The following is a 14,472-nucleotide window of genomic DNA, read 5'->3' on the forward strand; positions in this document are numbered from 1 at the left end:
GAGCTCAGGAATTTGATACAAATCTGGACAACTTGGTGAAACCCTATCTCTTATTAAAAAAAAAAACAAAAACAAAATTCAGGCCAAGCGTGGAGGCTAATGCCTGTAATCCCAGCACTTTGAGAGGCCAAAATGGGCAGATTACCTGAGGTCAGCAGTTATAGAGACCAGCCTGACTAAACATTTTGAAACCTTGCCTCTACAAGGCTGGGCGGGGTGGCACATGCCTGTAATCCCAGCTACTTGGGAGGCTGAGACAGGAGAGTCACTTGAACCCAGGAGGTGGAGGTTATGGTGAGCCGAGATCTTGCCATTGCACTCCAGCCTGGGCAATAAGAGCAAAATTCCAGCTTAAAAAAAAAAATTCAAGCTTTCAAGCAAAAATTAGAATTTGGAAAGCTTGTATCTACCACAGTAGGCTTGACCGCTTTTCAGTACTTAAAGACCATTGTGACAAGATTAATGGTGATATTAATAACTGATTTTTGTTTTTTGTTTTTTGTGTTTTTTTTTTGAGACGGAGTTTTGCTCTTGTTACCCAGGCTGGAGTGCAATGGCGCGATCTCGGCTCACCGCAACCTCCGACTCCTGGGTTCAGGCAATTCTCCTGCCTCAGCCTCCTGAGTAGCTGGGACTACAGGCACACGCCACCATGCCCAGCTAATTTTTTGTATTTTTAGTAGAGACGGGGTTTCACCACACTGACCAGGATGGTCTCGATCTCGACCTTGTGATCCACCCGCCTCAGCCTCCCAAAATGCTGGGATTACAGGCTTGAGCCACTGCGCCCAGCTATAACTGATTTTTAATACAATGAAATGTGTTAACATTTGGATGATCTGTATACAACCTCAGTGAACCAGTATTTTCCAAATGACCGATGTATGACATTACAAAATCAAGGATGAGTGAAAGCTCAACTCAAAATCCATGATCGATAAATAGATTATAATGTAACAGATTGTAAAAACTTCAATAATACGGTTTCAGATGACACAATAAAAATAACCTTTAGGAAATGACCACTTGTCAAGTTTTAGTGTAAAATAAAAAGTATCTGAAAAGGGCTGGGTGCCATGGCTCATGCCTGTAATCCCAGCACTTTGGGAAGCCAAGGCGGGCAAATCACTTGAGGTCAGAAGTTTGAGACCAGTCTGAAAATTAGCTGGAATTGGTGGCAGGCATCAGTAATCCCAGCTACTCAGGAGACTGAGGCAGGGAAATTGAGCCTGAGCAACAGGGTGAGACTCTGTCTTTAAAAAAAAAAAAACTGTCTGAAAAGGCTACTAAAATATTCTCCTCCCTTTTTCAACTACGTATTTTTTAAAAAGTGTCTGAAAAGGCTGCTAAAATACTCTCCTCCCTTTTTCAACTGCAAATTTTTTCTTTTTCTTTGTTTTTTGAGACAAATTCTTGCTCTGTCGCCCAGGCTAGAGTGCGGTGACGTGACCTCGGCTCCCTGCAACCTCCTCTTCCCGGGTTCAGGAGATTCTCTTGTCTCAGCCTCCTGAGTAGCTGGGATTACAGGTGTGTGCTACTACACCCGGCTAATTTTTGTAGTTTTGGTAGAGATGGGCTTTCACCCTGTTGGCCACACTGGTCTCGAACTCCTGACCTCAAGTGATCCATCCACCTTTGGCCTCCCAAAGTGCTGAGATTACAGGCATGAGTTACTACTCCAGGCCTGGAGGCCAGATTTTCTTATAGGCTTAAATAAAACCAAGCTATTGCAACAATTTGAATATAGTAGGAGTTATTTAAGTCAGACATTAATAAAGAGATTTGTGAAAATATAAGACAGTGTCACTTTTCTCACCAACTTTTTTGATGTATCCAGAATTACAAGTTTTTTGAATGCCTATAGAATGCTTATATTCTTAAAAAATAAGCTTAAGAGCTAGGCATGGTGGCACATGCTTGGAGTCCCAGCTACTGGAGAGGCGGAGGCAGGAGAATCACTTGAGCCCAGGAGTTGAGTCTAGCCTGGGCAACATAGCAACACCCTGTCTCTTACAAAAAAAAGTTTTTATTGACTGACAAGCCTAGGGGGAAAAAAAATTTATAAAAAATCATTTAGCCAAATTGATAGGTGGCGATGTGCTTATGTTTTGTATCCCTAGTACAGTAAGCTATGAAAACAATAATAGAAGAGACTACTACTCTCTCTGGAATTGGCAATGCTTGGCCATACATTTTTTAACAGTTATGAACAACTCCATGTTTTTAAACAGAATAGAACACCTTCTAAAAGCAGAGCTATCTCTAAAAGAAATATTAGGAATGTTTTTAAATCCCTAGAGCTAGGTTAAACAGCTAAATTTAAAACATATTTAAATGTCATAGGGTGAAATATCTTCTCTGTCCTCTGTGGTCATTGGTATTACAGAAATCCTTAGTCTGCTTCAAGGTTGTTGAAATTCGAGGTTTCCTTAAGAGTCTCTTTAGGAAGTAGGCTGGCGTCAGGCCAGGCACGGTGACTCGTGCCTGTAATCCCAGCTACTCAGGAGGCTGAGGCAGCATGAGAATTGCTTGAATCCAGGAGGCAGAGGCTCCAGTGAGACAAGATTGCACCACTGCACCACAGCCTAGGTGATAGAACGAGATTCTGTCTCAACAACAAAAAAAGAAGTATGGGACAGGGTGCGGTGGCTCACGCCTGTAATCCCAGCACTTTGGGAGGCCGAGGCGGGTGGATCACGAGGTCAAGAGATTGAGCTCATCCTGGTCAACATGGTGAAACCCCGTCTCTACTAAAAATACAAAAAATCAGCTGGGCATGGTGGCGCATGCCTGTAATCCCAGCTACTCACTCAGGAGGCTGAGGCAGGAGAATTGCCTGAACCCAGGAGGCGGAGGTTGCGGTGAGCCGAGATCGTGCCATTGCACTCCAGCCTGGGTAACAAGAACGAAACTCCATCTCAAAAAATAAAAAAAATAAAAAGAAGTAGGTTGATCTTTATACTGAAAATAGGAATAGAAAACAAATTAGCTGTACTTTTAGGATCTGGGTTGAAAATAGATTATTTTTTTGCTCTTTCTAGCTGGAATGGCTTTACTTGTGTAATATTTGGAAAATATTATTTTGCATTAAAATCAAACTTACAGGATTGACTCTTGAATTCTAGACTAACTTTGAATAATTGGACCTGCAGATTGACTATCCACCATTTGAAAAAAATTTTTACAATGAGCATGAAGAGATAACCAACCTCACTCCACAGCAGTTAATAGATCTCCGCCATAAGCTCAATCTTCGGGTAAGAAATCATTAAGCTCAATATTCTTCTATTAATCTTAATTAGTCTAGATTGAGTATTATTGGTTATTTAAACTAATAACCTTGAGTTTCTTTTCTAATGGTCTTTGAACTGTCTTTGCCAGAGTAATTATTATATCCCCTGTGTTCATGTCACTTGGTTTGATTTTTTAGTCTTCTAGATGTGTTCATGTCTCTTGGTTTGATTGTTTTAGTCTTCTAGATGCGGTTTGAGGATAGGATCATTTTCTTTCATTTTTCAATCAGTTTTGGATGTTCTATGCTGGATGGGCTAGTGATGAAGGGTGGGAGTCCCTATCTAAAGGAAGAGGAAACAAGATTAATAGATGTTAACATGATATCTTAGAATATTTTGAAATTAAGGTAAACGTCTATCAAATTATAGGTAGTGTGTTTTATTTTAAAAATTAGAATAAATTAATACCTTTTGAAAATACACATGTACTAATTTCAGAATGGTTTAAATTGCCCACTAAAAAGTTTTGGGCTGCACATTGGCCACATAGGTTTAAGATGCTGATTTTAAATGAAACACACAGAAAAACTATGCTATGCTATAGACACCTTTTTTGCCTGTGTATACCTTATCAGTTGCTACACGATGTTTAAACTCCTGTTTTCCAGGAGGAGTATGTTTATGTGTGTGTGTGTGTACACTTGTCTGTCTTCCAAGAGGTTACTCACCTTCCCAGTGCCTCAAGAAAAATTTTAAGTAAAATCCATGAAATCCTGACTGGAAATATTAGCATCACCAGAAAATCAATCAAAGGTTACCACTGTTGGGGACAAAACGGAAGTTATAAGCTCCGTTCTTCACTGGGGTACCGTTTCAACAGTGCTTCACAGTGGCTGGGCCATCAGTAAGTGAGATGTAATTCATCAGGCATAGCTGAAAATGGAGGCAGCAGATTATATCCTTGTAGACAGTATATGTAGATTTGTCTTATTTGGAGCCCACTTGGAATTGTCAAGAGTAAGATATGTTTTCTTTTTCTTTTTTTTTTTTTAAAGATGGGGTTTCACCATGATGGCCAAGCTGGTTTTGAACTCGTGACCTCAGGTGATCCACCCACCTCAGCCTCCCAAAGTGCTAGGATTACAGGCGTGAGCCACTGTGCCCGGCTGATACGTTTTTTTCCCTACCATCTGGTTAATACTTATGCAAAATGGCAAAAAAAAGAACATTAATGACTTCCCAATTCATTCAACAATGTTTTTTCTTTTTTCCTTATTATTTGTTATGAGAACATTTTGATTTAAGAGATTTTTAGTTAATCATTTAAAATTGTATGACAATTATCTTGGGAATATTTATAGTGGAGTTTTTAATATGAGGTTTATATTTGTTACCATATGAGGTTTTGCCCTTTCATTGTATGATTTTGGCTTATAGATTTGTATTTTCACTTTATACTCCAACTAAAATGCTAGATCCAGGTAAGTATTGTTGAACTTCAAATGCTGTTAATGTTGAAGTACAAGTCACTCTAGGGAGTTGTCTTTATCTCTAGGTCTCTGGTGCTGCACCTCCTAGACCAGGAAGTAGCTTTGCTCATTTTGGGTTTGATGAACAACTTATGCACCAGATTCGGAAATCTGAATACACACAGCCCACTCCAATACAGTGCCAGGTAAGTACAGCATAATAAAGGGAAAATAAAGTAGGATAATCTTTCATGACTATATTAGTTTAAAAACAAATCACAGCAGTAAAAGTGTTTAGTGTAGAACTGTATTGATAAGGACAGAGGTATTTATCACTCTCAGAAGTCACTAAATGGCTGGCAAATATTCTTTTGTATCTGATACAAATCTTGAAAATACAATATGAAGAAAATAATTTATTAGGCCTAAACCTAACCAAAAAGGTACTTGTATATGGACGTATTTAGCACTGTCAATAACTAGAATTCCTCTGTCTGTGACCTGAAAATTCTCATTCATTACTGAAAGTTTTAGCTGCTTTTTCCCATTATAGGATTTATTCATTCTTATGCAGGAAATTCTCATTTTCTTTATATGAATGAGATAGTTTGTACCTTATCAAGGGGGGCAGGTTTAAAACATTTTAGCAACCCTTCATTATAAATTGTGATTTTTCTGTGTGTGTGGTTTTTTTTGTGGGGTTGGCGGGGAGACGGAGCCTCGATCTGTCACCTGGGCCGGAATGCAGTGGCACAGTCTTGGCTCACTGCCATTTCTGCCTCCCAGGTTCAAGCAATTCTCCTGCCTCAGCCTCCCGTGTAGTTGAGATTACAGGCGCATGCCACCATGCCTGGCTAATTTTTTGTATGTTAGTAGAAATGGGGTTTCACTGTGTTGCCCAGGCTAGTCTCAAGCTCCTGAGCTCAGGCAGTCTGCCTATCTTGGCCTCCCCAAGTTCTGGGATTACAAGTGTGAGCCGCCTATATTTTAAGCAAAATGGTGGTGTTTCTGTTCTGTAAATGGTGGCTGACATCCACGTAATGAAAATGATGTCATTTTCTCTTAAATCAGGAAGTTCATGAGAATGTCAGATACTGATATTTCTATTTCAAAACTGGTATGCATAGCCCAAGTAATGTTTTGTTTCATTGCAAATAAATATTAGTAGTAGTCATTTATCCTTCCCCCCAGATTTGCTTCAGTACATCTTTAGAATTGAAATTTTAGAGTGGTTATATTTTACTTTTTCTCCAGGGCGTGCCTGTGGCATTAAGTGGTAGAGATATGATTGGTATTGCCAAAACAGGTAGTGGGAAAACTGCAGCCTTTATTTGGCCCATGTTGATTCATATAATGGACCAGAAGGAGTTGGAACCAGGTGATGGACCAATTGCAGTGATTGTGTGTCCTACCAGGGAGCTTTGCCAGCAGGTATGTGCTTTCAATAGAATACCTTCTTCCATATGTGGACTAGCTAGGGACCAGCCAGTCAAGTGAGGTAGAATGACCAGGAATTTTTTTTTTTAATTGTAATAACATACCCACAAAATTGATTATCTTAACCATTTTTAATGTACAGTTCAGTGGCATTAAGTATATTCAATCACAGTGTTGTGCTGCCAGGAAACTTTGGAAAATATTTTGTGTTAAATATTTTTCGTATAACCAAATATGAACTTTCCCCTAAAAACTACTGTTTTTTTTTATTTATTTATTTTTGAGACAGAGTTTCACTCTTTTGCCCAGGCTGGAGTGCAGTAGCATGATCTCAGCTCACTGCAGCAGCCCCCAGGTTCAAGCAATTCTCCTGCCTCAGCCTCCCGAGTAGCTGGGATTATGGGTGCACATCACCACAGCCGGCTAATTTTTGTATTTTTGGTAGAGATTCAGTTTCACCATGTTGGCCAGGCTGGTTTCGAACTCCTGACCTCAAGTGATCTGCCCGCCTTGGCCTCCCAAAGTGCTGGGGTTATAGGTGTGAGCCACTGTGCCTGGCCAAAACTAGTTTGTTTTTATTTTTTTATTTTTTTTGAGACAGAGTCTTGCTCTGTTGCCCAGGCTGGAGTCTCACTCTGTTGCCCAGGTGCGATCTCAGCTCACTGCAACCTCCAGCCCCCAGGTTCAGGTGATTCTCCTGCCTTAGCCTCTGGAGTAGCTGGGACTACAGGCGCCTGCCACCACGCCTGGCTAATATTTGTATTTTTAGTAAAGACAGGTATTTAGTATTTAGTAAAGACAACATTTTCATCATGTTGGCCAGGCTGGTCTCTAACTCCTGACCTCAGGTGATCTGCCTGCCTTGGCCTCCCAGAGTGCTGGTATTATAAGTGTGAGCCACCACACCTGACCAAAACTGCTGTTTTTAAGAGGAAAAATCTATTGTGATATGGAGACTATTATAAGCTGACAGTTTTTCTGTAGGGTGAATTTATTTGTCTTTGTAGAAAAGCAGTGACAGGATCAGGAAGAGAAGGGGGTAAAATGAGTAAGGTAAGATTTTAGATAATCTGTTGAGATGTGATAATGGTATTTTATTCATTTATACCTTTATGAATAAAATCATGATTTTAAAGCATGACATCACATTCTGTTTTTCAGCACTTCATTTGGGTTGTGACAGAGATATTTGTTAGTGTCACAGTTTGTTAATATATTATTAACAACTTTGTAGATCCATGCAGAGTGTAAGCGGTTTGGAAAAGCATATAATCTTCGATCAGTGGCCGTGTATGGAGGAGGGAGCATGTGGGAACAGGCCAAAGCCCTTCAGGAAGGGGCAGAGATTGTCGTGTGTACCCCAGTGAGTATGCCTTGTGTTTAAATGGCTTCTCAGCCTCCCTTGGTATGGAAAACATGGTTAGTTTTGCAGGGAATTTCCCCTAAAAGCAGAGTTGAGAATATCCTGATGAATGGCAGCCTGTGGTTTTCACTTTGGTGGCTAAATTAGCAGTCCATTAAGAGTCTCTGTGACATATAGACTAGTAGCTACAAATTCCCTCTATGTCAAATAGTTTTACTTAAGCTCTCCCACAAAATGATTACCAAGTTGATCAAGAATCAGAAAGATTTATATGGTCAGAACAGCCTAGAAGAGTATAGTTTAAACATTAAAACCTGTCAATATCCTTTAAATCAGGTCATTTTAGAATGTCTCAAAAAATGTTTCTGGCCACTTTCCCACAGAATTTAAATCACAATGTAAAGGAAGAAGCCAGTTGAGGTTTCAAAATTTCTATTCTTTTGAGCTAAGTAGAGCATAATATGGCTGTTGGACCAGTATCTTACAGTCTGAGACTAGAGAATTAGCACTGTTGCTAGGAGTGCAACTGCTTAGAAAGTCCCTGTGAATGCCTATAATTATACTTATATTCATTTTGTGGATCTCCTAGGGTCGACTGATTGATCATGTGAAAAAGAAAGCTACCAATCTTCAAAGAGTCTCTTACCTTGTGTTTGATGAAGCAGATCGAATGTTTGACATGGGATTTGGTATGCCTTGAATACTAGTTTCTTCTGTCTCCATCCTCATAATATTAGTTTTTTTCCATGTCTTTCTAGACTTTTTTTTAAGCATGAGAGAAGCTAAATATACTCCTGGATAGGGTTAGACTGTAGAAGTGTAATAGATAAGACAAACATTTTTAGGAGTTTTCTCTGGAAAAGCATGTTAGGTTTTATTGGGTTGAGAAAATTCAAAGTGTCTTTGTATATAAGGGGAATATTTTCTCTGTATTTTTATTCATATGTCTTTGATCGTAGAGGTTAAGTTCTGTGTTCTTGGGTAGGTGAATGTCACATCATTCAAGGCCCTTTGTTTTCCTATCTTCATAGCTATCTTTAATGATTGAAACAGTGCTAGACCTACCCCAGTTGGATGGAGGGAAAATTTTTCAGTTTTATGCTGAATAATATGTCTAGGAGTTTCTTTTTTCTTTTTTGAGATGGAGTCTCAACTCTGTCACCCAGGCTGGAGTGCAGTGGCGAAATCTCGGCTTAACTGCAACCTCCACCTTTCAGGTTCAAGTGGTTCTCCTCAGCCACTTGAGTAGCAGGGATTACAGGTGCCTACACCATGCTCAGTTAATTTTTTGGTGTTTTTAGTAGAGATAGCCACTTTGGCCGGGCTGTTCTCAAACTTCTGACCTCAAGTGATTTGCCCGCCTCAGCCTCTCAAAGTACTTGGATTACAGGCATGAGCCACCGTGCCTGGCCTGCAGTTTCTAATTTTCCTTAATTCTTACAATTTCTTGTGTAGACTTAAAACAGCTTTTTTCAGGCTTCCCAAACTGTATTTCAGGTTATGATACTAATTTTACTGTTCTGCTTCTTCCAGAGTACCAGGTTCGATCCATAGCAAGTCATGTTCGTCCTGACAGACAGAGTATGTATGAAGCACCTTTGTTAAACCAAATTTGTTCTTAAAAAGGACTCTTATAAGCATTCAGAGTTATGGAAGTAAAATGATCATGTGTGTAATGGTGAGAATCATAATGAGGGAGGTAATGAGCTTATCTGAGCTGGACAGGATCTTAGAGAGCACTAGATATAACTTGTTCCTTTGATGTTTTTCTTTGAGATGGGGGTTTCACTTTTGTTGTCCAGGCTATAGTGCAATGGTGTGATCTTGGCTCACGGCAACCTCCACTTCCCAGGTTCAAGCTATTCTGCCTCAGTCGCTACTTATAATCCCTCCCGAGTAGCTGGGATTATGGGCATTTGTCACCATGCCCAGCTAATTTTTGTATTTTTAGTTGAGACAGCGTTTCTCCTTGTTGGTCAGGCTGGTCTCGAACTTGTGACCTCAGGTGATCTGCCCATCTTGGCCTCCCAAAGTGCCAGGATTACAGGCATGAGCCGCTGCGTCCAGCCACTTGTTCCTTTTTATAGATGATGAAACCAAGCCTCAGAAATTAAATGAGTTGCCTTAAATTATACAGCTTTATCAGTGAGTAGAAGCAGTATACAGTACAGGTCTGCTGATTTGAAATCAGAAGTCTTTTTCTGAACCATACCGACAACTTCTCTTAATTAAAAATGTAATAAAAATAGAATAAGACCAAATCTTTCTCTAGTAAATCATTTTTGTGGGGGGTGGGGGGTAGGGGGAAGATGGAGTCTTGCTCTGTTGCCAGGCTGGAGTGCAGTGGTGTGATCACGGCTCACTGCAACTTCTGCCTGCTGGGTTCAAGTTATTCTCCTGCCTCAGCCTCCCGAGTAGCTGGGACTACAGACGAGTGCCACCACACCTGGCTAATTTTTGTTTAGTAGAGATGGGGTTTCACCGTGTTGGCCAGGATAGGGTGAGCTTATGTAAAAAAAAAAAAAAAAAAAAAAAAAAAAAAAAAAAAAATTACATAATCCTGAATGCCAAAGAAACGTCGTGGATATTCATAAAGATACCATATTGTTTCTCTGACAGAATATATCTTACCTTTTAGCTCTCCTATTCAGTGCAACTTTTCGGAAAAAGATTGAAAAGTTGGCCAGAGACATCTTGATCGACCCTATTCGAGTGGTGCAGGGAGATATTGGAGAGGTAACCCTAACTAAGCAGGGCTTGATGGGACCTTAATGAGTATATTTCTCATATTATGGAACACGGAATTAATTTCTCACTATTGAGATTAAAAAAAGATGTTATGTTTATAGATGAGGCAACATGTTTGAGATTTGCTGTTTTGCAAGTTGTGAGGATAGATGAAACAAGACTGGCAAAATGTTGGCAATCATTCAAGCTAGGTGATGGGTACGAGTTGATTTTGTTCATTTTGCTTTTATTTTTATTTGTTTGAATGTCTTAACACTTTATAATTGTTTTTTTAAAAAGGCTTTGAAACAAAAAGATCTGCATGGAAGCATACTACTGTGTGTTAGGCTGGAACTGAAGTTTTAGTTATTACGGAAAGAGGCCTACACAGGGAGGACAGGGTGACCTGAAAGGCCTGACAAAAATCAGGTTTCATTTCTTACCTGGACATATACGCTATGTGGAAAATTTCTCTGAATTGGGACTAGGAATTCAGTTATGGCTGCTTAGAGAATCCTTCAACTGCTTGGCATGATTATTGTTAAGGAAAGCTCTACAAAGTAGTGGGCTGTACAAATTAGATATATATACTAGGTAGAGAGCAAGATGATTGGAAAGGAGAGGTGAGTTTGAGCTGCACTTGACTTGCTGAAGTAATGCCCAAGGAGAACTGGGATGGTTCTAGATCTTCTTGCTGCAGGTAGAAAATATAATGTCTAGCCTTGCTGAGGTGGCAGCCTGTGGCTCCAATGTCATAATCATCTATTTCATTTCTTCCTTCTTAGGCAAATGAAGATGTGACACAGATTGTGGAGATTCTCCATTCTGGACCTAGTAAATGGAACTGGCTTACCAGGCGTCTGGTGGAGTTTACCTCTTCAGGGAGTGTCCTCCTCTTTGTTACTAAGAAGGCCAATGCTGAAGAGCTAGCCAATAACCTTAAGCAGGAGGGTCATAATCTTGGGCTGCTCCATGGGGACATGGATCAGAGTGAGAGAAATAAGGTCATTTCAGACTTTAAGAAAAAGGACATCCCAGTCCTGGTGGCCACAGATGTTGCAGGTAGAGTATGAATTTTTCAACAACCTTAAGTTCCTAGGCCATAAGGATACTCTGTCTTATTGTATAAGACCTATAATGTTGCCGGGCGCGGTGGCTCAAGCCTGTAATCCCAGCACTTTGGGAGGCCGAGGCGGGTGGATCACGAGGTCGAGAGATCGAGACCATCCTGGTCAACATGGTGAAACCCCGTCTCTACTGAAAATACAAAAAACTAGCTGGGTGTGGTGGCGCATGCCTGTAATCCCAGCTACTCAGGAGGCTGAGGCAGGAGAATTGCCTGAACCCAGGAGGCGGAGGTTGCGGTGAGCCGAGATGGCGCCATTGCACTCCAGCCTGGGTAACAAGAGCAAAACTCCGTCTCAAAAAAAAAAAAAGACCTATAATATCTGAGCAGTCCGATGGAAAGACTATTGGTCTGACTGACCACCCCCACTCCCAATCCCCAAGGAAGCAGCAGTTCAGCACAGGGAACACAGTCTGGAGCTCTGGATGCCACTTTTCGCTTAGTGTTTCTCTCTAACCAAAGAATCCCTGCAGCTAGAAGTCACTTGGGGGAAAAAAGGCAATGAATGTCCTATTGTATGTCTGAATATAGTAGATATCTTACATTGATCTACTATCTACAGCTTAATTCCATACTTCACTCAGGATGAGAAGAGTTTTTGGAATATGATTTCTGGCTTTGTTCTGCCAAGTTTTAATAACTACCCTTAAACATTGGTAATTTTTCACAGAAAGGAGAGAGAACTCGGCTTCAAGACACATTTTAAAAATACATTCCCAGTACAAGAGAAGAGGGCATGCCAGATTATTGAAGCAAAAGTCCCTTACACTAGAAGGCCTAGCATCATAGAATCTGTCGTGGTGACGTTTGTTTTTGAGTGGTGACTTAACATGCCTGTATCTCAGCTCACCAAACTCCCCATGCACTTTGCGTAGATAAGGGAAATGTGACTTCTTAGAGTACTAGCATTTCTGTTTACTTTGATCTTTTGACCACAGATGAAGAATAAAAGAATTCAGTTGCTTTTTGTTTCAGCCCGTGGTCTGGACATTCCTTCAATTAAGACTGTCATTAACTATGATGTGGCACGAGACATTGATACCCACACTCATAGGATTGGCCGCACAGGAAGAGCGGGTGAGAAAGGTGTGGCCTATACCCTACTCACTCCCAAGGACAGCAATTTTGCTGGTGACCTGGTCCGGAACTTGGAAGGTGCCAATCAACATGTTTCTAAGGAACTCCTAGATCTGGCAATGCAGGTGAGGGGCTGGGTTCACTTTAGATTGCTCCTGGTTTAACCAAAACATTTTAGCAGTCCTGGAACAGATAACATAAAAACTTGACAAGAAAGTTGGGTGGCAGGGAGGATGTGGGATTAAATTTATGAGGCACAGATAGGAATTGTGAGATACTAAAATTCATCTGGTCTTAGCATTCTTTGAACAACATCTGTGTTGAAAAGCTCTTGCTTCCTTTGTGCTGAAATCTCTGTCTCTAATTTCTACCCCATAGCACACTTAGGAGTAAATTTAATCTGAAAGATGGTTACTATTCTCTCTACTGCTCTTCCCTCACAAAACTTTTCTTTTGGTGGGGGAGGGGAATGTGTGATGTTTTTAAAGCAAAAAATGTATAGTGCCTCTTAACTATTCCTTGCAGCCTGAGATCTCAGACCTCCGACCACACTGATTGCCTTCTTCCAGGTGTGCTCCAGTCTAAAGCTGAGTGAGGCATTCTAGCAAATCAAACCTAGAGTCATCTGAATCCATGCTGTCCCTAAATTACAGATGCGTTCAAAACACTTTCTGAGAGCAGAAGCTGTTCAAGAGTTTGTCAGATGCCTAGGCCAGCTCACACAACTGGTACATCGCAGCTGCAATGTGGCAGTTTCTGAGTTTCTGGTCCTAGGAGTAAAGGACCTGCACTGCAAGAGAGAGGATAGACTGTTTCCTCCCCTGCTCCTGAGCACAGAGAGTCAGTCCTAAATACCCTTTTAAATGAGACACATTTTACATTTTGTCTTTGGCATTTTCTTCCATCTCTTTTTGTGCCTCAGCCTTTCTGTGCTCAGGACTTTGCCCAGGCCTGCTGCCCTGCCTCTCAAGTACTTTATTTTGCTGGTAATATTGATTGTTGGATAAAGCTTTAACCTCCCTAGAAATGTTTTCTTTTTTCTTTTTTTTTTTTTTGAGATAGAGTCTCACTCTCACTCAGGCTGTAGTGCAGTGGCGCAGTCTCAGCTTCCTACAACCTCTGAATCCCCAGTTCAAGCAGTTCTCCCGCCTCAGCCTCCCAGGTAGCTGGGATTACAGGCATGTGCCACCACGCCTGGCTAATTTTTGTAGTTTTAGTAGGGACAGGGTTTCACCATGTTGGTCAGGCTGGTGTTGACTCCTGGCCTCAAGTGATCCACCCGCCTTGGCCTCCCAAAGTGGTGGGATTACAGACGTGAGCTACCGCCCTGCATTCTTAAGGGAATATGAATAAATATGGTGAGTATTCTGGTATTCATCAAGTTCAATGAAAACTTTTAGGCTTTGCGGGCAAATAAAATTTTCAGTTGTGTGGCTACCATCCTTTCCAGGAGTCTGTTCCTATAGTCAGTTCTGATAAGCCCCACTTCACATAGCGCTTTTCCTTTGCTTCTGAACATACCAGTTCTTTAAGCTCCAAATGTTTATGTCCAGTATTGTGTATAGGTGGTTTGAGAAATGAAAAATAAGTCCATTTTCTTCAAGGAAGTTAAAAGTAGCCAAAGTGACTCTTCTGCATTTGAAGCTTATCTGAACAAAATTACTTTCCAGGAGACCCTGAGGTAGGGAGCACTATAGGAAGCCTTAGATAAAGATCTCGGCTGCTTTTCAAATTTGGTGGATTATTTACCAAAGAGAAGCCAATCTGTGTTTCCTGTGAACAGTTCCTCCCTTAGTGTAAATGTGCAGGCTGAACATTAAGCAAAAAGTTCTCCCTTCCCACCTAATTTCTTCTTTGCCCTTGTACTCTTCCTTTGGTTATCTCTCCCTCCCTGACTTAACCTTGAATTTTGTTCAATGCAGAATGCCTGGTTTCGGAAATCTCGCTTCAAAGGAGGAAAAGGAAAAAAGCTGAACATTGGTGGAGGAGGCCTAGGTTATAGGGAGCGGCCTGGCCTGGGCTCTGAGAACATGGTGAGTC

At 40.9% G+C, this 14,472-nt stretch overlaps 1 protein-coding gene across 2 annotated transcripts in view; it reads left to right on the forward strand.

Moving 5' to 3' along the window:
• Positions 1 to 14,472, forward strand: part of DDX42 (DEAD-box helicase 42) — a 46,825-nt gene that overhangs the window by 28,759 nt on the left and 3,594 nt on the right. For both annotated transcript variants that reach the window (XM_003942440.4, XM_074388833.1), the window contains 10 exons: positions 3,153 to 3,257; positions 4,789 to 4,908; positions 5,957 to 6,133; positions 7,374 to 7,502; positions 8,092 to 8,191; positions 9,036 to 9,083; positions 10,141 to 10,238; positions 11,015 to 11,291; positions 12,331 to 12,557; positions 14,355 to 14,465. In XM_003942440.4, the coding sequence (XP_003942489.1) occupies positions 3,153 to 3,257; positions 4,789 to 4,908; positions 5,957 to 6,133; positions 7,374 to 7,502; positions 8,092 to 8,191; positions 9,036 to 9,083; positions 10,141 to 10,238; positions 11,015 to 11,291; positions 12,331 to 12,557; positions 14,355 to 14,465 (1,392 nt within the window). The remainder of the gene's footprint in view (positions 1 to 3,152; positions 3,258 to 4,788; positions 4,909 to 5,956; positions 6,134 to 7,373; positions 7,503 to 8,091; positions 8,192 to 9,035; positions 9,084 to 10,140; positions 10,239 to 11,014; positions 11,292 to 12,330; positions 12,558 to 14,354; positions 14,466 to 14,472) is intronic.

This window comes from Saimiri boliviensis, chromosome 17 (genome assembly GCF_048565385.1).
Source record: "Saimiri boliviensis isolate mSaiBol1 chromosome 17, mSaiBol1.pri, whole genome shotgun sequence".
NCBI classification, from domain to species: Eukaryota; Metazoa; Chordata; class Mammalia; order Primates; family Cebidae; genus Saimiri; species Saimiri boliviensis.